This window comes from Python bivittatus, unplaced genomic scaffold (genome assembly GCF_059951505.1).
Source record: "Python bivittatus isolate LINGU-HERP-01145 unplaced genomic scaffold, Pbiv_v1 ctg000480_np1212, whole genome shotgun sequence".
Taxonomy (NCBI): domain Eukaryota; kingdom Metazoa; phylum Chordata; class Lepidosauria; order Squamata; family Pythonidae; genus Python; species Python bivittatus.
In genome coordinates, this window is record NW_028277075.1 from 97505826 (window position 1) to 97529945 (window position 24120).

Sequence of the window (24120 nt, forward strand, 5' to 3'; positions counted from 1 at the left end):
TGTTTTGGGTTCCCAGAAGACACAGAACCATAAACCAACCAGACTAGCTGGGTTCTCACACCTAAAATATTAGGTGATTTGCACTTGATGATGCTGTGCAAGTCCAGCCTCAAGAATTAATCAGAGTTTTGCAAATTGAAAAGAAAAATGGAAACAAGTGCAGGCTGTCCAATTGCGAACAATTCCGTGTATCCAAATACTCTTCTGAATTCAGCATCCAGTCTAGACAGGCATAACAACACAGGTAAATGTGTACAAGAAGGACTGCATATTTTTTATTTTTATGTTGAGATCCTATTTTTAATAACAGCAGGCAATGGAGGGGGCTATCTTCATCAGACCCCAAAACTGAGAGGCAAACTGCTATTTCCACCCTTCAGACCTCCCTTTACTCAATGAAAAACATCTCTAAATCACATCAATTCAGACCATTTTTTAAATTATTATTATTATTATCATTGACAAAATCACCATCAGTCAATTGCAAAAGGCAGCTTTACTCGGAACAGCTTATATCCTGTGACAAAACCTTTAACACCATCAAACACCATCTGCCTATCCCAGGTCTTTGGGAAAGACTCAATAGTGGATAAAAATGCCAAAGCCAGTCTAAACATCTGGCTGACTGTGCGACCAACCATAATAATAATAACACTATATTAAACTTGTATGCTGCTTGATTCCCAATGACTCTCTTGGGAGGTTGGGGGCTGCACGTAAGATGCCTACCTCAGTCCTATGCATTATCTTTACAATTCTTAGCTTTTCTAGAAGCTGAGATCCCAGTAAAAACATGCCCAGAACACAAAATACTACATGGCCCCTACTTGTCCAACTGGTTTTTCAGCTTCATTTTTTTTGTCTTCTTTTTTTGTCTTTCAACAAGTAGGCATTTTTTTGAGTTTTGGGCTAAGCCAGAGTTTAGCATAATAAAAAGAAGTTTACACAAAACTCAAATGTGGACATTCCTCCCTGCACTAGTACACACATAAAGATAGGACTATTAGATCTGAGTTGCCAAAATTGAGACCCCCTTACTATGAAAATCTTAATCCTTTGCCTCTAGCTAGTGGTCATCTGGATTTTGGCAGCTCAGAACTGGTTGTGCTAGAGTAAAACCTCCCACTTCCATTTTAGATTAATGGCAGTTTAACATAAGGTTTGAGAGAATGATTATTTCTGATTATGGTTAATGAAAACCAGGACTGTTTCATGTGACTTGCCCAAGGTTGGACGACAGGCCAAATCAGAATTAACCTGAAATGGAAATAAAAGCTTTCAACCCTTTCCTTACATTTGCATGAAAGATGAAGAGGGAAGGAGAAAGCACACACAAAAGACATTTTTTAAAGCAGAGGCTTTAGACAAGCCAGATCCAAAAATGCAAGAGAAGAGGCTTGGCACTCTGAGAAGTTAGCCATTAACAGACATACTGAGATAAGCTCCATCTATAAACCATTCAGGAAGGGAAGCAACCAAAGTCAGGGAAAGGAGCAAACAGCCCTAAGCACATCCTTCCTCATCACACACCTCTTAACCAACATCCAGATAAGCAGGAACCAGTACCAGACAAAGAGGAACAATACCCCAATCAAGGCTGGAAAGACAAACCACTACGTAACAACAGCCAGCAAACATGACTCCCCCATGCACTGATGATGTTACCTAGCCTAGTCATGAAAGATCTGCAGGAAGAAAAGCCAGCACAGAGAACACCAAGACCCCAGCAATTCAACCCTGAGGGATGTGTATTTTCCACTATTTTAACATACATTTAACTTTAAACTGTGGTCACTGTACACAATGCACAACATATCCATTGAATTAAGAGCTGTGTAAGATCTGCATTCAAGTTTACAAGGCTGCATCCAATCATTCTTAAATGAACCTTCAAATCAAAATTGCCAAATCGATTTTGTGATTTGGTTTTGTGCTTATGCATACTTTTCATCAAACTGAAGTTTTCAACAGAATCAACAATTCTGATCCAACGGGAACAACTCATATTGGATCTGGGGTGAAGTGCAGTTTTAGGTGCAAAACACGTTTGAACTTTGAGTTGCTAACATTCAATTTTAATCAAGTCTAGTCAATTCTTCCCACAGTTCAGTTTGCTAAGAATGACAGACTTCTACACATTCGCACAACATGATTTAGATGTAAAACTGAAGTGTAGATTTAACGATCTATTAATTTGGCTAAAGCCATCTTAAAATTCTACCTTAAGTAAACTACACTAAAGCATGGTTTGCTTAACCCTGTTTTTATTGAACTGGAAGCATGAACTCATCTTTATGGCTTAGCTCCGATATCAGGTTCTCCCAATCCGTGCATTCCAAACCTTCGCACGTTAGTCTGGGGGCTTATTTTGGACAAAGTTCTACTGACCTTACTGAGTGGGGCTTAGTCTTAAATGAGCGCAAGTTGCAGTATCAGTTTGTCTATAACAGAATAAATGCTCACAGTATCTCAATCGAATCGCTGATGTCAAGTTGGGTGCTTTTGCATGGTACAAAATGCTTTCCAACACGAGTACCTCGTTGACTTGATTCTTAACAAAAAGAAGGCAGCAACGGGTCGGCACTGTGGATAAATGACCCGGCTTGTTTTTGCATACAGCTGTTTGCCATCGACAAAGAAAACTGCGAACCACAAACGCCTTCGATTCCGGCAAGGAAAGAAAGACGGAGTCGATCGATGATTCCACACTCTACCTCGCTGGGGAGCGGGGAGGGGGGGCCAAGAAGAAGCCGCAAGAACAGAGGTATTCGCCGCGCTCGACATCTCGGCGTTCCGCCTCAGTCCGCGCCCCGCCTCCTCCCGGTCTTTTCGCGCGTTGATTGGGCGAGAGCTCTCCCCAAGGCTCCGACTCCCGCGCTTCGCCATCTTAGCCCGGGAGAAAAGGAACGCGAGCGCGGGAAGTGCGGTGGGAGTGGGGCGGCAATTTGTGCCGCTTTTCCTCAGGCCGTCACTTCGCGATGGGACCTTGCGCCGGTTCCAGCCTCCGGGCCCTGCTGGAAACCCTCGAGGACCCCGGCGCCTCGCCGGGGGTGTTGACAGACGGGCTGCTGACCCTCTCGAAGTGAGTCCCGGCCGTGGCCCCTTGTGCTCTCCGCGATAAGATGCGAGACGTGACGGAGGTGGCCGTCTCGCCAGCCGTGTGAAGGATTTTTTAAAAATCAAGTTTGTTTATGGGGTAGCATTATTCGTGGGGTTCCTCCAGACTGCTTGAGAAGGCTTAATATCAAATGATGCACGTAATCCAGGCACTACTTGCCCGAATCCATGGGTTACTGAGCGTCTTCCTATTGCAGCACAGCATCCCGATTCTGTGCAGTTTCCTGAGCAGTCACCACTTGCGCCTAGGATTTTTTTTCAGTGCCCAATGTCATCCTTGGAAATGGGTGGTTTATGGAAAAAGGGTGACGTGTGAAACCTTTGTCCTCCGTCGTTCTCAGTCTCAGGCCGAAAGGTTCCACAATTCACTCCTTTCCCTTGCTGCTCTCTTCACTTTTTATATCTTTGCTTTTAAACATGCGAACAGGGATTCTGTGTTTTTTGTAAAATCTTGCTATAGAGGAGAGATGGTGTTTGGGTTCTTGACTTATTGGTGCAGGTATTTTTCTGACATAGTGATGGTTCTAACTTGAAGTCTTTCTGAATCACAATTCAACTGGTGAAGCTTTGGTGATGGGGTCATTTCCTGTGGTGCTTGTCTGCTGTACAATTAAAGGCATGGTATCCTCCTGATAATGGAATGGAAAAAAGGCAATACAGTGGTGCCATATCCCAATATACTTCTTTAAAAAAAAAACTGCCATTGATTATGTACCATCAAGTCTATGTAAGCTCTTAGCAACCACACAAATTTTCTCCAGGATGATCTGTTCCCAATCTAGTCTTTCAGGTCTTCCAATGGTGCACCCATCACCAGTGTAACTGAGTCCATCCATCTTAGCACTGGTCATCCTCTTCTTCTCTTTCCTTCCATCTTTCCCAGCAATATAGACTTCTCTAGGAAATTTGTTCTTCACATAATGTGTCCAGAACATAATAATTTGGTCACATGTGCCTGTATTAAGAATGATGGGTTGATGTATTCTGTGATGCATTTGTTTTGGAGTTTTTTTTCTTTGCTATCCAGGGTATTCTCAGGAGCCTTCTCCAACACAAAAGTTCAAAAGTATCAATTCTCTTCCTATCCTGCTTCTTCAAAGTCCAACTTTCACTTCCATAGAATGTCACAGGAAAGACTGTTGTCTGCACAGTTCTGATCTTTGAAGATGTAGGTGGCTCTCAACATCCGAATATCTTTTCCAAGGCCTTCATGGCTACTCTACCAAGTGCTGGACTGAGAAGGGCTTCTTGACTGCTGGTTCCTGTACTGTTACTGATTGATCTTAAAAGGCTGAAGCTATCCACTACTTCAATACAGGTGGTCCTCATTTAGTGCCCACAATTGGGACCAGCAATTTGATCGTTAAGCATAGCAGTCGCTAAATGAAACTGCAACTGTGCTTATGATCTTCCTTCAGCTTTCCTTTGCTTAACAGACCTGCAAAGGTCATAAATTTACCATTTACAACAACAAAGTTACTTTTTCATCACCAACGTAACTGTGAATGGCTGCTGTCCAGGGCAGTCGCTAAACAAGAACTACCTGTATCATCTTATTGTACTTGTTGTCATTAGTTTGGTGGTCTTTAATTTTAGTCCCATTTTTTCACTGTACTCCTTGACTTTTATTACTAAAGCTTGCAGATCTTTTGCATTTTTGGCTATCAGGGTGTCATCAGCAGAGTGCACATAACTGATGTTTCTTTCTCCAATTTTAAAACCATGCTCATCTTCAAATAAGCTTTCCTTTAATAAATATTCAGCGTATAGGTTGAATAAAATGGGGAGATTATGCAGCCTTGTTACACTCGTTTGCCAACCTAGATCCAGTCTGATATGATCAACACAATTGACCTTTCTGTAATCAATGAAGCACATAGTGACTTTTTTGTTTTCTTTGGCTTTCTCAATTATCCAGAATGCATCAGCAATAATGTCTTGTGTTCCTCAGCCTTTTCTAAAGCCAGCTTGAACATCTGATATCTCCTTTTCCATTTAAGGCTGTAATCTGCATTGGATGATTCTAAGCATTATTTTGTTAACATGTGAAATTAAGGATATTGTATGATAGTTTGCATACTCTATTAAGTCTCCTTTTTGATATTAGAATGAAGATTGACTTCTTCCAATCTGTTGGCCACTGTATCATTCTCCAAATTTGCTGGCATAGCTTGGTTAGAACCTTGGCTGATTCTTCTTCTGTTGCTTGCCATATTTCAGTGGGTACTCCATCAGTTCCTGTAGTCTTCCAATTTGGTAATGACTGGAGTGCTGATCTAATTTCTTCTTCTAGTACTAGAGATTTTTGTAAGTAGGAAATATTTTCTAAGGCAGTGTTTCTTAAACTTTTTTCTCTCAGGACCCCTTCTCACTTTTAAAAACTATGGAGGACCCCAAAAGAACTTTTGTTTGTATGGGTAAATATTATTGATATTTACCATATTAAAAATTGATGAATCCGCTGCCACTACCATTTCTCATGGCTGTTTGATTGGATTTTAATATTGTATTATTTTTCAACCTAGGCTGGCAAATAATTTTGATTTTGCAGATCCCTGAGAGTCTTGGGGGACATCCAGGGGTCCAAGGACCACACTTTAAGAAACACTGTTCTGAGGTATCTTGGATGTTGGCATCTCTTCTGTACAGTGTTTGGTATACTCCTTCCAACTTCATTTGATCTCCTTTGAATTGGTTACTGTCTGTCCATTGATGTCCTTTAGCATACCAATTCAAGGTTGGAACCTTCTCCTGAGTTCAGAGGTCTTCTGAAAGACTTTCCTTGTTTTTTCAATGTTTTTACAGATGTTGTAATACTGCTTCTTGTCTCTTCTAACAGCTTTCTGAAACTTTGTTAACATCCTTTCTGGGAATTTTGTCTTTGTCTTCTCTTAGCAATTTCCACAGTTTGTTCTGATATCCAGTTTGCTTTCTTCTGTTTCTTTGTTTTTTCAGTCTCTTTCCACTCTCATCTTTAACAATTTCTTTAAGTTCATTCCACAATTCCCTCTAATTCTCTCTATCAGTGAAGTGCAGGACTTCAGTGCGGTTCTTGATGTTCTTCTTGAAAGTGATGGGTACATGCTCAAGATCATATTGTGGAAACTGGTTGGCTTTCTTCTTGCTGTTTAGCTTAACTTGGGACTTGCACATGAACAGTTCATGATCTGTTATACAAAATCATTTTTTTCTCAGAAGACTGAAAAAAGAGTGTATATATACCTAAGCATATTAAGATGTTATCATTTTACTACCATCTAAGTGTCCTCTGGATGTTTGCATACCACATAGGGTTACCTATATGTGTTTTAATCTGAGAATTACCATTTGTTTCTCTTTAAATGTTTTTTGTAAAATGTTCTGGGATTGGTGGAAGGTTTAGGGTGTTCCTTGCTTTATAAAATCTGTCATGCTACTATAAACAGAGAGCAAACCCCATTCCACTCTAGCACTGAAGATGTTACCTAGCTGGGTAACAAAACGTTTGCAAGAAAACAACCAAGCTCAGAGAACCCCAAGGACTCCACAGTTCAACCCTGAGCTACACATATTCTTTTCTGTTGATGCCTGTGTTTCCCATCTCAACTTAGCAGGAACCTATGCCATAAATTTTTAGTTGTCCAGTGGTTGCAAGTTACCCACTCTTCCAATAAGTGAATGCAAGTTCTAACTGTCTCTAGTCTGTCTCTGTGCTAACAGCTGAAGTATAGTATGGGTATTTTTTAAATAATTATGGGATTTTGCGTGTCCTGATATTAATAGTTACCTTAAAACTACATATATCCTTTCCCTCTGTTCCCTTTGAGATAAGTAATGTTATGCAGAGTATAGAAAAGGAATTAAAAATATTAAGCCAAATAAATTGAAAGCATGAGATAAAAAGGGAACTATAATTAAATCTGGTTTACAGCAACATCATTTGCTATACCATGACATAACTCTATATTCTGGCAAACCATTTTTGCTCTCTCCCCATTCCTGTATGTTTCATATATTGCCTTTTGTTCCTTAAAATTCTTATCTCTTTTTGGGGATCTCACCAACTCTATTTAATGACAGCTTTTAATCCTTATTCATTTCCTCTGTATGATGAAATCACCTCATTTTACTTCTTTCATACTGCCACTTCTTAAGTACCATTTCTATATTCCATCAATATTCATTGAGCACCCATTCCTTCTTGATTCTGTTGTGTTTTACCACACACACTTCTTAAGTACCATATTCCCCCAGGTTTAGCTTCTCCTGACATAACCAGCTCTTTGTTCCATGTAGCAAAGTCACAGAAGCACATCTCCTACACAGCTCTTTTTACTTTTGTCAATAAATTTTTATTTTATCAGCGGGTCACTTACTACCCACTACTTTTCTATTTGTGCATCTTGATATTTTTCTACTCATTTTCCCATTGTCCATAAAAATTATATGAAGGTACAAACATTCATCTACTTGCTGTAGTTTTTCACCAATAATATATAACTTGTAATTATTTGCTCCATTTTCTCTGTCAAATACCTTGGTCTTCAATACATTATTTGTCAGATCCATAGTCCTTGTAGCATCATATAATCTAATGTTTGCTGGAAATAATTTGGGTTCTTGAACTAACAACATTCATGGTGCCAGCCAACAAACTTTTAACATCACCATCAGTATTCCTTTCACATTTATCCCCAAATACTTTCTTTGGATATTAACAGAAAACTTGAAATGCTTGAAGTTCTCACAAGCAAAACCTGCATACTGGTAAAAGTCTGTAACGATTGGATTTATACTGAGCCATGGATTGTATCGGCTAGCCTTTAAAAAGTTATGTATTTGCCTGTGTTTGAGCACTTTTTAACAGAAAGCCTGTTTGTTTTTCAAAATTAAGTCGCCTGACTGGAGAAGAAGGAAAAGAATTTGCAGCTGAAGTTGGAAAACATTTTTCCCAGCTTTACAAGATATTTAAGGTGTGCATTTCACTTCTGTGCTTAGTCTTTATGGCCCTGTTTAGTCATCTCAAGTACCTGTATTGACATTATAAATACTAACAAACTTTTAATTTAGAAAAGTGTATATTTTAGTAAGATTTTAACAATTTGAGTCATGTCAAAAGCTGCCACTGAAATTTTATATTGAAGATGAATGTGTAAAGAAATTTAATATACTATCAAGTTTGCCTTTATGTTAAACTAGAGAAATAAGTTTGTTTATTTTTCATATCTAGAAGATCACCAGATTATTAATATATATGGACTTTGGTGTGTGGATTACAGAAATAACCTGCAAGTTAACTAGTTGTTGTTTTTTTGTATTTGAGGGTAAAATCAGATTACTTAATCTGATCTTAAGTAATTAGAGCAGCCTTCCCCAATTTGGTAAGCCTCCAGATATGCTGGAAGTTCATTTTCATAACCTTTTAGTAAAGTGACTGCGAATGGCAATTGAAGAGCATCTGGAGGTTTACCAGATTGGGGAAGGTTGGATTAGACAATGATACCAGTTTCAGATCTTGACAAATTGGAGTAATGTAAGTTATCAGTCTTCTGTTCTATGAGTTCAGATTTATTTTCTTTCTTTTTTAGACACATATTCCTACTGAAAATTCAGAGTTGAGCAACGCAGCTTTAAAAGCTTTAGGATTCTGTGTGTTTAATCCAAAGATTGCTTCTTTACTATGTGGTAAATACCTTTTTGTGTTTGGAGCATTGCTAAACTATATCTAATCAATATGTGACTAACTAGTTTCTTACTTCCAGTGACTGGCAACCATAGTCTGTGTGTGTGTGTGTGTGTGTACAATAATACAGATACAGATGCTTATGTATATACTAAAAGAATTGTATAATCACAAATAGAAATGTCCATGAAATGGAATATGTGAGTTTCAGACCTGTTTCACGTGGGCTAAATTTCAGCAGGAATAAATAAACTCCAGAATGTTTTGGTGGTTCCATTGTTTGTTTTCAGCCAAAACAAAACCTGGAGGGATCCAAGAATGATTTTCTGAGGCAAATAGATACATGTCTCCCCCTCTTCCTTCCTCCTCCATGCAGCCTGTAACCTGTCCTTACTGTAGTGATCTCAGCAGTTCCTGGCACAGGATCCCATTGACCTGCCTATCTCCCACAAACTTTTCAGGGCCTTGCATTGCCTTCCCTTGGCTACTGCTGATGATCACATGGTGAAAGAAACTGGCCCTTTGAGGCATATGTAAGTAACATGGACTTCCCTGACATCAAAACAGTCATGTGAGCTGTTCTTTTGCTTCTTTCATAGCTCCTCCATTGCCATTACTGTCAGAGGCACGCATCATTATTAAAGAAACCCTTCAGCCTTGACTTTTTCCCACTCTTACCTCCACCTAAGCACTTCTGCCTAGAACAACCACATTTTGGTCTATATCCACAACAAAATAGTCCTATTTTGATCCATAGATGGTCAGAACATCCAAAACATGTTTAACTTTAACTACCCAAAGCAGCTGTTAGGTGCACAGAACAGTTGATACATTCCTTTGCACACATTTATGAATATGTGAAAGTGTGAATTGTTTTGTATCCACTTGTGATTATTTAGTCTAAGTATGTGTGAGTTGCTAGAACATTTAGTGAATGTTTCTGTGTATCATTTCTGTGAAACATTAACAAAAAGCCATAGTATGCTGTCTGCCTCAACTTTTGTCCGAAGGAAATCCTGTATCTCTAATTCCAGGGCAGTCAGTGTAATGGTATTTAGGGAAAATTATACACTGCAGGCTTGTAGCCGTTGGAGAATGGACGTAGCAGAGGAATTAGTGTAATCTTCATACAGACCAAGAAAATTGCTACTATAAATTATTACATAGTATAGGAGCACACAGTGATGATACCTAGAGCAATCATTTCTGGTTTTTCTTTTTTTAACAGAAACAGAAGTACATGAACTACTTTCTATATTGAATAGTGTTGCTATAAAGTCAGGGGACAAAAACACTCGCACAAGAGCACTCTGGGTAATCTCAAAGCAGTCCTTTCCTCCTAATATTGTTGGGAAGTTGGTGAGTATTATTTGTTTTCATCACCTATAAATAAAAGTTGATAAAAAGTCTTGCTATACTTGTCTCGTTATCTTTTTTTTTTCAGGTACCCAGTACTATTGCTATGCTAGAAACAGTACTTCATAAAGGAGATTTACATTCCACGGTGGTTGAATATGAAGCACTAAATGTTATCATCCGGTATGTGTCAGATATACATCTGTTGAAAATTGGAAGAGGAGAAAGACTTCTGTTTAAATCTTGAATGGTTTATGTTGTAAACTATAGCACTGTTGCTATAACTGTACTAAAAGCTCAGTAGCACTTATGTTTTGAATTTATGGCATTATTGAAGCGCATATCAGGAAAATTGTATATGTGTTTATTTTTTTTTGGAAACTTATTGTTCTACTTTCCAATTAAGCTGATAATTCTATATTGGGTCCTTATTGGTATTGCATTTCATATTGTAATTGGGGTATACCAATTGTTGTAGCACTGCAGTATTGCAAATTATATTTTTATAATGCAGCAGGGATAAAACGGTCGCTTGCAAGTTTTAGTTTGGGGAAGCTTTTCCATATTGTTCATCTGTCAACCATCCATTGAAATGTGCAAAGAATTCTGGATCATATACTAGGTTTTACTTAGTCTAAAGTGATTTTAGTTTATTTGTGGTCCTAGTCAGCCCAAATGACCACATTATTGGACTGACACCAATGGAATAATTGACAGCTAATTAAGTTATCTTGTCCCTGGTCTGTAGACACCTTCAATAAGCCTTTGGAGCACCGTAAAATTACTCAGGATGGAATATGCAAACCACTGGCATGCGAGAACAGAGATTTACATATACCTGCATACTCATTTCTTTTGAAAAACTTTTACAAATACTTTGGCCTTATTGATATTTGTGTTTCTGAAATCTAGGCTGATAGAACAGGCTCCATCCCACATGGAGGAACAGGCTGTGAAGTGGGCCAAGCTGATAATTCCTTTGGTGGTTCACTCAGCTCATAAAGTACAATTGAGAAGTGCTACTGCTTTGGAGATGGGTGTACCACTTCTTCAGAAGCACCAAGAGGTGGCAGTAGTCACTGAAGAACTCATGACTATTGTAAGTCAAATATATTTTAAATAAACATGTTTACAGAGCACCACAGAGCCAGGCATATTTCTTGCATGACCTTCATTCAGTTCCTGTGTGGCTATTTTAATAGATTGATTTTCAGTCATGTATATTTTTTTAAATAAATTACAAAACTAGAATAGGTATTATCAATGAATATATAAAAATATTATTATTATATAAATAAATACCAGAGTCAGTACTTTAAATATAGGTAGATAAATACAGGTGAAGCCTGAACCAAAATTTATTATTTTGAAAGAGGAGTCACTCTGTAGGGAGATGGGCAGTGACAAATTTGAAATATAAATAAATTTGTGATTTCTAACAAAATACCTTACACTAATCATATTTTCCTATATGAAATTGTATGTTTAGGTCTTTTTTAATGTAATTTTAGTTTATTTAGGTGTTATTCATAAATTTATTCTTAATTGAATAAATGAATATATACTTTATTATAGTCTTAGACCATGCAAACTAAAAGACAATTGATACAGAACGATAAAAGATAGCAATAAAATAGCATGTCAATTCAGTCCTTAAAAACTTTAGTCCAATTTCACATGATTGATTCAAATTAATTCTGTAAGGATTACAAGAATGCAATGAATTTTTATAGCTGCACAATAAAATTTTACAATTGTGTATGTAACTATGGAGCCTCTGTCAGCCAATTGATATTTAATGTAAAATTTATCTGGGCAGCCTGGTTTTATTTTTTTATTTTTATTTTTTTTTTAATGAAGACTGGGTTGGCATTTGATGAAAGTCTTAATAAAATTCACAACATAAAAGAACATGTACAATTTTCTCAGTCCATTTCCACAGGAGAAACCCTCTTGGGACCTGGGATATTACAGCATCTACTCTGAAAAATACTGAGGGTGTGGCATTAAGGCAAGCTCTAGAAAATGTCCATTGATACATGGGATAAGGGAGTGAGAATAAATAGGCTACAGGAGAACATCTCTGGGATTTTATGAAAAGTTGATAAATGTTTAAAATTGAGCTTAGGTCATTAGGTAGCTCTGTCCCAGATCCACTGTTTGATTACATATTTTCCCTTATCAGGTCTTAAGGATAGTAAATACTCAGGCAACTATCCATAGGAAAGCAGTTTGCTTGTAGCGCTCTTTCATCACTTTGACCTATAATTACACAGTAATACTAATAGGAGCACTGTTGCTGGAGCCAAGTTAAACCTATCCAAACCACTTTGATTTTAATTCTTGGGTGCCCGGTTTCTAATCTCAGAGCTACATTAGGGATACATCTCCAAGGGGCCAGAGCTAAGAATAAATGGCTGAGTTGTGCCTTGTTAGCTCAATGGATTTTGCCACAAGTAATTCAATCATTCCTTCTTGCACCCCATTAAATTTTTTAATTGCTTTGGCATGTTTCTGGGCGATGGAAGAGGCATAACTGACATGCAGTTTTCCTTCTAGATGTTTGACAACTCCTAGATATTTAAAACATTAATTCAGGATGCCGTCCTAGGGCCCTAGCTGGCCACCTCTGAACAAGCCCACAAGAATCTCATCAAGGCAATGGGTTCTCTTGTTTTTTTTAACACTCGCCTTACTCTTAGCAACCAATAGCCCCTGTTCAGAGATACAAGGGACTGTTTTTATCTAATTGAATACAACATTTTAATAAAATCTCTGTGTTATATTCCTACAGAAAGTAATTCCAGAACTCCAAAAGCTATTTTCTTCAAAACACGAAGCATATGTTCTGAAACTGTGGCCCCTGTTTGTAAAGCTGCTTGGTAAAGTAAGTTGGAAAACAATTCTTTTTCAGCTATGATATTGGAAGTACATTACAGTATTAGATTATATCTTTTTCCCCTTAGGCACTGCATCGTAGTGGAAGCTTTATCAATTCCTTGCTGCAGTTAGAAGAACTTGGATTTCGTAGTGGCTCACCACTGGTAAAGAAAATAGCTTTCATTGCATGGAAGAGCCTGATTGATAACTTTGCTCTAAATCCTGGTAAGCTAAAATATTGAGCAGTAATGTATCAGCAATGAATATACTCTTGTTTCTCACATTCATAGGGTAAATCAGTGGTTAAGCTGTCACCCAAAAACATAGGGAGCTATTAGTAATGTTGATAGTTTAAATTAAATTTAAATTAGTTGCCACCTTGTCACATATTGATTAGCTATATAAGATTTATATACTGTATTTTTCCATCTACAAGATGCCCCCATGTATAAGACGATCCCCACTTTTCCAACCCAAAATTAAGAAATCAATATTTAAAGATAAAGCAGAACACATTTTTATTTAGTAATTAGGTAACATTTACATGATACACTCAGTGGGAGGAGGTCCAAACTGCCTCTCTGCAGCTCTATTTCCATGCTCTTTTGCATAACTGATTACATTCAATCACGAGTGAAACTGCCGATAGCTTGTCTCTGCAAACAGACTTCCTCCAGTTGGTTTGTTCATCATCAGCTGACGTCAGTTACATAAGGCTCATGATTGGAGGAAGTCTGATTGCAGAGACAAGCTATTTCACTCGTGATTGGAGGCTAGTGATAGGAGGAAGCCTGTTTGCAGAGACAAAGTATGGGCAGTTTTGCAACCGCGCAGTTCTCTCCTCGGCTGACTTCCTTGCATAAGATGCCCTTCAATTTTTAGTGTAACAATTTTAGAAAAAAGTATCATCTTATAGACGGAAAAATACAGTAGTTGTTATTGCTGCCAGATGCCAACAGTCTCTTAGGCAATCCCTCAAGTAACCAGGCCTATGCCATGTTGGGTTTTATGGGTAGCAATCAGCACCTTGAATCACACCTGGAGGCAAAATGGCAACCAGTGCAGCTTATGAAGCAAAGGTGTTACATGGGCATACTGAGGCATGCCCATCAGTGCCTGCACCACTGCGTTCTAGATCAGTTAAAGTTTCCAGGTCATTGTGATGGAATGGTGTTATGAAGGCCAGGCTCAGGGAGATAAGCATGTTCTTAGCTCCCAACAGGAGTGTGGGAAGTTCAAGAAGATGAGGCTGGCACCTCCCTAAGGAATTCACAGTGTTGTGGCTGGCTGGCTTGGGAACTAGGGTTCAGTCTGGTGAGATTTCCGTCTTGAGATTGAAGCTAATAAACGCAACAGAACTGTATTTGCATTGTCTCTTGGAGTTCTTTGGGCTGAACCTGACAGTCATCTTCAAGGGCAGCCCCAAGTAGAGCACATTGCAGTAACCTCTAAAGGGCCCCCCAATCTAAGAAAGAGTACAACTGGTATACCAGATGAAGTTGTGCAAAGGCCTTCCTGGCCAAAGCTGCCATCTGCTCATCAAGCAGGAGCTGTGAGTGCAGGAAGACCCCCAAATTGTGCACCACCCTTGAATGGGGAAATGCCATCCTATCCAAGGTCAAAAATGGAATATCCCCTACCAGACTCGTGATTTTTTCCCCCTTTGGTGATTTGAATACTTTTCCCTCTCAAACTTCTGTGAGAAGTGCAAACAAAACAGAGTCTGGCTACATAGGATCATCATCACTTCCTCCTGTTGCAAGGAGACAGTAGTTCTCCTATGTATGTCAAAAGTTAAAGCAGTGTTGCCACTGGTGAAAGACCCAGTGGAGGCACTGATACAGAATGCTCTACATAATGAATAAATCAGTCTAATCTATCTACTTCTTTTTTAAGAGTAAATACAGTTGAATTGATAAGATGTGATCCTGAGAAAATGTGCTATGGCTTAATACAAGTTGACATAATGTATGAGTTTAAAGTGGTAAACAATTTCAGATGCCTAAATATGTCTATAATTTATTTGTCAGTTGGTTACCATATGGTTTTTAGAAAATCAATTTGCTGTATTATGAATATGTTTCTGGGTACAAACAATGAACACAAATCATTAATATAGTTACAAAGTGTGCTGAAAGATGCCTTTTCCTCAGAGACAGGTTTCTACAATACTTTTTTGGATAATTAGCCTTTCCCACAAGAAAGCTCGTTAGAAGACTACATTTTGAAGCTCTTGGGGGATTGGTAAAGAGTTGGGTAGGAAATAGTGAATTGAAATACATAATCATTACACAAATGTAAGTGAATTATTACAATGCCGAAACATCCATAGGAAGGGGATGGCATATTTGTAATTTAATTGTACTTGTAGCAAAGAAGACCAGAAATCATTTAAACATTCTTTTTTCCTTCTTTCTCTTTTTTCTTCCTTTTTCTTCTTGCACTTTGTATTTATTTTCTTTCTACTTTTTTTTATTTCTGATATTCATTTGGATTATCTTTTAGTATTGTTAAAATCCTCAATAAAAATTTTTTTAAAAAAAGGGGTGGCATATTTGTAGGACAAATCCGCTTTCAGTTAAGGGCAACCCAATTAGGCAAGACAAATTAATGCTTCTCTTTATATTGGATATAATATAAATATTATAAATATTTATAATATAAATATTTTCAATTTCTATTTTCCAAGAGATATTATGCAGTGCAAAAAGGCTGAAATTGCTGATGCAACCACTGAGCTCTATTCATGTGAGAACTGAAACTCTGGCACTGACCAAGCTTGAGGTTTGGTGGTATTTATTAATGAGGCTTGGGCCTCAGCTTCCAGCCCACTTTGAAAAGGTAACTTAATCTTTGCTGTTAAACTAATATTAAGCATTAGTTAAAATAGGATTCTGAAAGACTCTTTGACCTAGATTTCTGTTTGATATATATCTTCTCACAAAATAAATCTGTTTAACAATTTTAAGTTTTTACATATCCTAATATTGCATGGTCATGATTGTAGTCAATGAAACTTGTTCAGTGTAGAATACTGGAATTTATAAAGATTTATAATAATGAAACTAATCAAGTTAGTAGTTATTAAACAACATTGAGCTATTAAAAGCTTTATGGATCTTTGCTCTATTGAGTTAAGTAGAACTGAATTGGTTATACATGTTTGTTAAATTGCATTTAACAGTATTGTCTAAATTAATGTTTTTAAAAAATGTTGTGATCAGGAAACAGCACAGCAGATCGCTATGTGCCTGAAGCTGTCTTTCATCTATCACAAATATTCAATAAATATTGTCTTTATGCCGTAGATATCAATTGTTGTGTATTGCTAGAATAAATAATGGGGGCCTAATCTGCCCAGTTAGTTTACTTTGGGCCTCATGCTTCAGCATTTCTTTTCTAGGTTTGTGTACCGTTAATTCAGAACACTTTAAGCCTAGATGCCTCTCTTCTACAAGGAAATTCATCACGGTTAGCTCCTAATCAGAGTTTAGCAATTCCAGGATCTACACAGAAATCAGGTATGAAGCAAGCAGGTACGACCACATTGGCAGCTGTGAGGAGGGAGGGGAAGCACTGGGAAGGTTCGGCGGGGTTGACTACAGTGGTGGTATATGCCATTCTGGAAGGGGAGGAAGGGGGCAATCTCGATTCTACCAAACCATCACTGACCTGAAATGGTTCAAAACAACCCACACAAAACAAATCTTTTCCCATTTCTTCCACACTCCTAGTCTGTCCCAAGGAGTTTGCCCTGCAAAATAGAAAGTTTTAAAAGTTTGAGGTTTGTTAAGGTAATATTAGTAAAAGGCTCTGCAGCGTAAAATTTTGTAGCTGCAGTTTTAAGTATAGGAACTGCAGTTTTAAGCATAGGAGCACTAATGGAAGATAATGCCGTATGCATTTGGGGGAACTCTTTCTAAATAAAATACACTGGCTAGAAGTATAAAGTTTTAAACTACCATCCCGTGGTTAAAAACATGAGACGTAATCACATCTTCAACCTCATTTCAATCAGCCTTCTTTGCCAGCTATTCCTACTGGGTGTTGTGTTGTGTTGTGTTTTGCAAATGAATGATTTTCTCTGCTGGAAGTGAGAAAAAAATGCAACTTTTTATTTCAGGGGTTCTCCCTTTTGGAAATGCTGCCAATCCAAGGATGTCTCTGGATTCTAGCACAGGAGGAGCTATGGCCATTCCATCCATTCAGCTTCTAGGAATTGAAATGCTACTTCATTTCTTTATTGGACCTGAAGTATTGACTTTTGCCAAGGAAAACAATATTGTACTTAGTTTAGGTAACTATTTATTTGGTAAAATAAATTTTTATCAAGGTACAATACTACAGCCTTAGTTTTATTTTTAAAAATACTAATTATCATACCTTTTGTCAGTGATAGAAGTTACTTACTGTCTTCCCATGTAGAACCGCTTCAGTACCCAGTAATCACCAGTCCTTCCTTCTTCTGCAAGCACGCCAATGTTTTCATAAATGCAGCTCAGGATGGTTTCATTGCAGTTGGAAAAGATGCTTCTGGTAAGATTTTTTATGTGCAGATTAGGTATTTATTGAAAGCAGGTATTTGCAATTCTAGAGACAAAAAGCCTCCTAAAGCACTAAGTATAGGAGTGCTGTATAAATATAACTAAATAAAGCAATTAGACAGCTCTTGCCATCAGGCCTAGAATGTAAAAGAGGCAAGATGTAAGGAAAAATATGAGGGAAAAATTTATGATGATGGTTGATTTTAATTGCCTAAGTAGATGGAGATAAGTATTTTACTGACTGTACTCCATTGGCATTGCATTTTTGGTCTGTGGCTGGAGTGTTCCTTGCGGGCTTATTCCATTTATTCTTTGCTCCTTTCCATTCCTGAAAGTAATCTGAATTAGTTCCTTCTCTCCCTCTGTGCAAAATAAGCCCCAGAAACCCTTTTGGTGACCTTTTGAGAGGGAGGAAATGGCTCCCATGGTGAACTGGATGTTAACACTTCACCAAGTTGTTTGTGGCTTTTTTCTACTCCCCACAGCAAAATTCTTCAATGGGCACTTTTTTGTTTAAAAAACAAAAGATTCTTCATATAGTACAGTAGTACAGTAGTCAGCATATTTCAAGTACCAGTTGCAATATTTATTAATATCAGTCTATTTATTGCTTATTTCACTTGATTTCCCCTTTATTTATGTCATGCCTTGCAGATGTTATTCTAATTGCTATATGGAAAGAAATAATTGGTTTTGTGAAAGCTGCAATTGAGTCAGGTAATATGTTCTGGTGTGTATATTTCAACTGTACAGAGATGATGTGAAAGTGAGAAGATACTGAATTTATTCACTTACACTTGTGGCTGGGTCTAAATAAATTGGTGTATCTCATAGTACATACTATGCTACTGTTTGTGCACAGCTTGCAATTAAACTATCTATATACTACTAAAACTCAGTGTTTGTATGTAACCTTCAGTTGGGCGAAACGGTGCATCATAGGGCAACCATTTTTGAATCAACATACATCAAATGAGCTAACTTAAAGAGTGCGTCCAAAATCCCATTACTCCTGTGGGATTGAAATTTGGCAAAGTTGTGGCCACTTCAATGCCACCGCACCTTCCAACTATACTTTCCAGGTTGCGTGGCCCAAGGGAAGATGGGAGGGGCGTATTCCCGTCCTCTTTCCTGCCTCTGTCTGGCCCCTGCACCCAACTGGCTGGTGACAAGGCCTGACAGGCGAATGGCAATTGGCTGCTTTGGAACTGAGGCTGAAATTTGAAATCTCTTAACAGTGGTTGTGGTGAGGGAAGGGCAAGCGAGGCAACTGCCTGCTGGCAAGGTAGAACTAGCTGGGGGGTGCTGGCGGTTGACAGGGGAGCCTTCTTCCTCCCTGGAGGGAGTGGGCCCTTGGGGACATGCTGGGATAGGGAGCAGGGCTGCAGTTTTCCTTGTAGTCTGTGGCTCCCTTTGTTTCCCCTTCCCCCCAGCAAAGCGGCAGGCAGTTCCATGGATCAGCCAAGGAGGAGGAGTGATTTCCAACGCTCCCTGCCAGTGTACCACAAGCAAAGTCAATGGGGAAGCTGGCAGGAAGTCAGAAGTTGCTCCCACTGCCACTGCTTTTTTGCCTGCCCATGGACATTCTGTTTCTCTGTTTAAGTAAGGAAATATCTCTGAAAATATGACCCAACAGGTCACGGGTTGTCTAGTGTTATTTAGAAGTGATTTGCCCAAAATGGGATATGTGTAAAGTTGCAGTAAGTGTGCTAAGCTTGTTAATGTGTCTAGTTTTATAAGATCTGATTGACTACCGTATGCATAACTTATAAATAAATAAATAAATAAATTATTTCTAGGCAACAAAAGAGAGCGGCAGAGTTCAGAAGTACTAACTATGTTGCTGCAGACTTTAAAAAACATTATTTTGTCAAAAGAATTGCCAGTATTAAAGTCACTGGTAAGTGTTGATAAAGTTTTTAGATGTGTGATTTTTAAATTTGGCATTCTTATATAAAATGAACCCTGAATGGGATATGCATCTCAGAGGTTTATATACTTATAAGAGTGATTCCAGTATTTTATTTGTTTATTAGAGTTCAAGGCAGTATTTTGCTATTACACACATGCAGCTTAATAGTTTGGATAAGTCACATTTGTGTGACAAGATATAAGCTATGAGTAGTGCTTATTTCCTGTGCAGCAGAATGCTGCTTCAGGTAACCTTGATTTTTGTTATTATAACATAGCTTCCAAATAAAGATGAACAGTATAAACAAAGGAGAATATTATTTTCTCATTTTAGTAGCGATGATTTGATATAGATACCAGTTAATTGTTTTACCTTGTTACATGTAAAATAAACTATTTTGCTCTCTCTTTTAGTCCTTGATAGAAGTGGCTATTAAAGAATTGCCTCCAAAAGTATTGGGATCACCAGCCTATCAGGTTGCTGACATGGATCTTCTGAATGTAAGTTCAGTATATGTCATGTGTGATACTGCCCAGATTAGTTGTACAAAGCATAGTATACGAGATGACCCTTGTTTCCTGGAAGAAGCATAAGTGGTAAAACTTTAGCCACAGATATTTGTAGGTATTTCTCTTTATAGTGAATCTAGCTAGATCCTAAATTCCTAAACCATTACAAGAATGGGTTTTGAATTTCTGCATATTGGTAAGGTGACACTCTCTCTTCCAAAGCAGAAATCAACAGCTGATGAGTCAGAATGTCACATCCATCTGTTTAAGTCTAAGACATTAAGTGGAAACTTGGAAGATCCCAGGCCAGATAAAGATTAACTTGTCAATGTGGGACCAAGCCAGTTGAGGGTTCATACTGTTCAGAAACCAGGAAGTGTTTTTAATAGTTTTTTCCTTTATAGGAATGCACTCATAATTTAGGTTCAACAAATAATGCAGTTAAGCAAAAATCCAACACTTGACCACCCTTCTGTATATTATAGTCTTACTCCACCAGAGCAGCAGCACATCAACCGCATTATGCACTAATTTGCAATTAAAAATAAATCTGAAGTAGCAGAAATGAGAAACATATTCATAAGTGCCATAAGATAGATATTGTGGCATCTTCCCTCACAGGGTCAGGAAGATGAAATGTGGTTGTACAGAGCTCAGAATTCATTTTTGCGTAGAGTAAGAAAGATCTAACTGGGCTAGGAATGCACATAAAGGCAACCACAGGAGCCTGCTACTGCTCCTTCATCTGCATTGTTTTCGTCTGCAGTATTTTTGCCTTTGAAGGAGAATTCCAGGAATTTGATTCAAATCATTGTGTATTAATTGCAATATTTACATATGAGATTGTCTCTTCTATATTAATTGTGTGAAATTAATTTTTAAAATAGTCTGCTTGCTATTAAATGCAGAATATATTGCAGAAATGATCTTCCTTCTTTTTCCATTTGTAATATGGAAGCCTACTTTTTACTTTTTTTCAATTAAAGGGATAACAAAGGCCAGTTGTAGGAGTACTTCATTAAATAATGAAGACTGATTTGGGCCAGCCCTGCCCTGTATAAACCTCACAGCTTTCACTACCCTCTTCACATAGAGGCATAAACCTGCTTAGAAGAAATATCTGGAGAATTCTGAAAAAAGTAATTAATACCTGTCAGTTTGGAAAAGTTTATAAACCATTTTGAAAGTTCTGAGGATCTACCAATTCACAATCAGAGACAGACTTGAAATGAAGATTATTTTGGACAATAGTGAATGTACATGAGAATGGCTTTCTTTTCAAAATCATCCCAAGAGTGCAGCATAAAATCATGCAGAAAGTCATGAAGAGTCTCTTATTTTGAGCAGAAGCACTGTTCACTACAGTACTCTGCTATTAGAGGTAAAGGTGGGATTCACGTGAGTAGCAATATGGAAGCCATTGCTCACTAAGGAAAAGATTGATGCTTATCTCAGGTTTGCCCCAAAGCACCTGGATGACCTTCCAGATTTATGGAAGAACATCAAATGAACAGATGAATCAAAAGTAGAACCTTTTGGGCAACAGGGATGTCATATTTAGTAGAAACCAAACATGGCATTTCCCAACAAGCACCTCATATTGGCTGTGAGGTATGAAGGTGGTAGCATCATGGTTTGAGGATGCTTTGCTGCGTCAGGTTCTAGGTAACTTGCCTTCACTGAAGGAAGCATGAAATCTGCTTTGTATTAAAGAATTCTACAGGAGAATATCAGATCATCTGACCATCAGCTAAAGGTCAGCTGATCCCAAACATAAGCAAGTCTGCAGGAGGATGAATGAAGAACAAATCAGTGTTGGAAATGGTCAAAGTCCAGACCAAACTCCATTGAAATGTTGTAGCGTGACCTGGAATGAGCAATTCGTATTAGGAAATTTTCAGATGTTTTTGAGTTGAAGCAATGTACCATGGAAGAATGGGCAAAAATTCTCGCAGAATGACATGAGAGATTGATCACCAATTACTGGATATGTTAGGTACAGTTATTGTAATTAAGGTTAATGCAACCAGTTCATGAATCTAAGGAAGTAATTATATTTCATACTGACATTTCATGTTGGATTACTTACAAAACAGGCACCAGACTTGGGTGTTATTTCTTCACTTAGATTCCCTTTAAATAACAATAGGTCCCTCATGAGGCTCAAATAACATTCAGTAGAGAATATGCAAACATTCATAAATCCTGAAAGAAGGTGAATATTTTTCAAAGAACAGTATGGAATTAGACACAATTCACTTATTAATTCAATTAAAAACAGGAAGTTCTAAAAATTTGGAAGTTGAATTTACATTATTTTGCCAGCCAAGATGCCAGAAAGAATACCTAGTCACATGGTAAACCTTTATAATATGTCACATGTGGCCACCAAATTCTTACAGCAAGATTATGACCTTTTTTTGTGTTCAGGGTTGGAATAGGAGAGTAGGCAGCAGAACAAGTCCAGTTGACCCTCCAAGAGTTCATGGCCTTTATCACAACAATTTCTACATTGATTTACTGCTGTAAATAGCAGTCTAGAGCTGATAGATGTCGGTCTTGAAAGCAGTGTTGTAATTATTTTTTTAAAAGCTTCTAATATTCTTACCAGCTTGCTAAACTTTAAAAATCTGAGGTATCAAAGAAAAATAATGAAAAATAAAATTGAGAAATTTTATTCTGTAGTCATGGCTTTTTTTTTTTTAAGACCTTTTTGGAGGAGATGTGGGAAACGTAAGATTTTACACCTATAATATTTTATTTTATTTTATATTTCAAATTTGGACACCGCCCATCTCACAAGGAAGATAATGCTGGTAATGTTGCAGTATCTTAGGTGACATTCCTTCTGAGCCCTGAAATTCACTAGGTAGCTCTACAGTTATTCCTCTCTCATCTAGGAACCGATGGGAGATATAAACCAATACCTCTAATACTGAAATTGGTGGGAAAATAAATCAGAACCAATATATCTCATTGATTTTAGTAGAGCTTAACGATCAGTAGCTTAATATGGAGCCAATCCCATTTATCTGAATCAGCTAGCACTCAACTAACATGAATTCTGTTTGTGAGGGGATAGTACCATGTTCCACCAATCTTGCTGCTTCTGAAAACTTCTCAGTGATTTCAGTTTTTCAAAATATTTGTTCATATTTAAAGAGGAAAACTTGTTTTCCATACTTCAAAGCTTTCACAAACCTAACACCTGCATAAAGAGAACAGCTAATATCTAGGGGTTGAATCATTTAATAAAAGTACGTTGCTTGACAATTATGAAACAGAAGTTGACACCTGAAACTGATGATGGTAAGCAGGGTTGGTAAGGCAGAATAGAATTTATATTTCTGAAATATTCCAATGAATAGCAGACGTACTGCCTAAATACTTAGGTTTTCCTTTCTTGACAGGGAACTCCAGCACTGTTCCTGATTCAGCTTTCATTCTGTGAAGATCTTCTGAAATGTGGAGTTCAAAATGAAAGGTAGGTACTCCAGAATAGTTTTTTTTTATTCTATATCATAATAAAGAATAGAGCAGTTTTTAAAATTCTGTATCCTAATACCTGAATTCTGTTGAAGTTGCTATTTTATTTAAAGTACCCCTTTCTTTTAAAATGTAATAATGATTAACAAATGGTAGTGCTATCCTGCTTAAAAGTATTACATTACCTCCCTCCCCATCTCTAAAAGTTAAAACTAAAACAACTGATTTGACTATGTCCTGTTGGATATTTAGTTGCTAAAAGACATCTCTTTAATTTTGATTCAAGTTACTTTTTTTTTCTTAACTAGGTTTTTTTTTAACTATGAATCTCTTGTGGAGTATGTTTTGTCTGGCCCTACATCTCCTCTGGCCTTTAGTGAGTCTGTACTCTCAGTTGTTAATCAAAGTGCCCTGCACTTGGAAAATAAGGAGCATCTGTGGCGAATATGGAGCATTGTTGTTAGCCCATTAACTGAATGGATTAAACAGGTATAGTGAATTTCTTTGATCTAATTAAATGTCTGTTATATAGAGATACATAATATCTATCAAAATATTGCTACAGAAATAAGAACACTTTCCAGAACTGGATTTAAAAAATAAAAGAGAAAATTAAGGTTTAATGTATCTTAATATGAGGGGGGACCCAAAAAA

The 24120-nt window shown here is 37.6% G+C and overlaps 1 protein-coding gene across 2 annotated transcripts in view; it reads left to right on the forward strand.

Moving 5' to 3' along the window:
- The first annotated feature begins 2878 nt into the window (after positions 1-2878).
- The window catches only part of RIF1 (replication timing regulatory factor 1), a 47343-nt gene continuing 26101 nt past the window's right edge, over positions 2879-24120 (forward strand). For both annotated transcript variants that reach the window (XM_007424454.4, XM_088146549.1), the window contains exons 1-17: positions 2879-3082; positions 7991-8069; positions 8685-8781; positions 10008-10138; positions 10224-10318; positions 11048-11234; positions 12930-13022; positions 13102-13240; positions 15705-15856; positions 16419-16536; positions 17139-17312; positions 17441-17551; positions 18214-18276; positions 19359-19459; positions 19885-19971; positions 23391-23464; positions 23775-23955. In XM_007424454.4, the coding sequence (XP_007424516.1) occupies positions 2979-3082; positions 7991-8069; positions 8685-8781; positions 10008-10138; positions 10224-10318; positions 11048-11234; positions 12930-13022; positions 13102-13240; positions 15705-15856; positions 16419-16536; positions 17139-17312; positions 17441-17551; positions 18214-18276; positions 19359-19459; positions 19885-19971; positions 23391-23464; positions 23775-23955 (1986 nt within the window). In that variant the 5' untranslated portion in view covers positions 2879-2978. The remainder of the gene's footprint in view (positions 3083-7990; positions 8070-8684; positions 8782-10007; positions 10139-10223; positions 10319-11047; positions 11235-12929; positions 13023-13101; positions 13241-15704; positions 15857-16418; positions 16537-17138; positions 17313-17440; positions 17552-18213; positions 18277-19358; positions 19460-19884; positions 19972-23390; positions 23465-23774; positions 23956-24120) is intronic.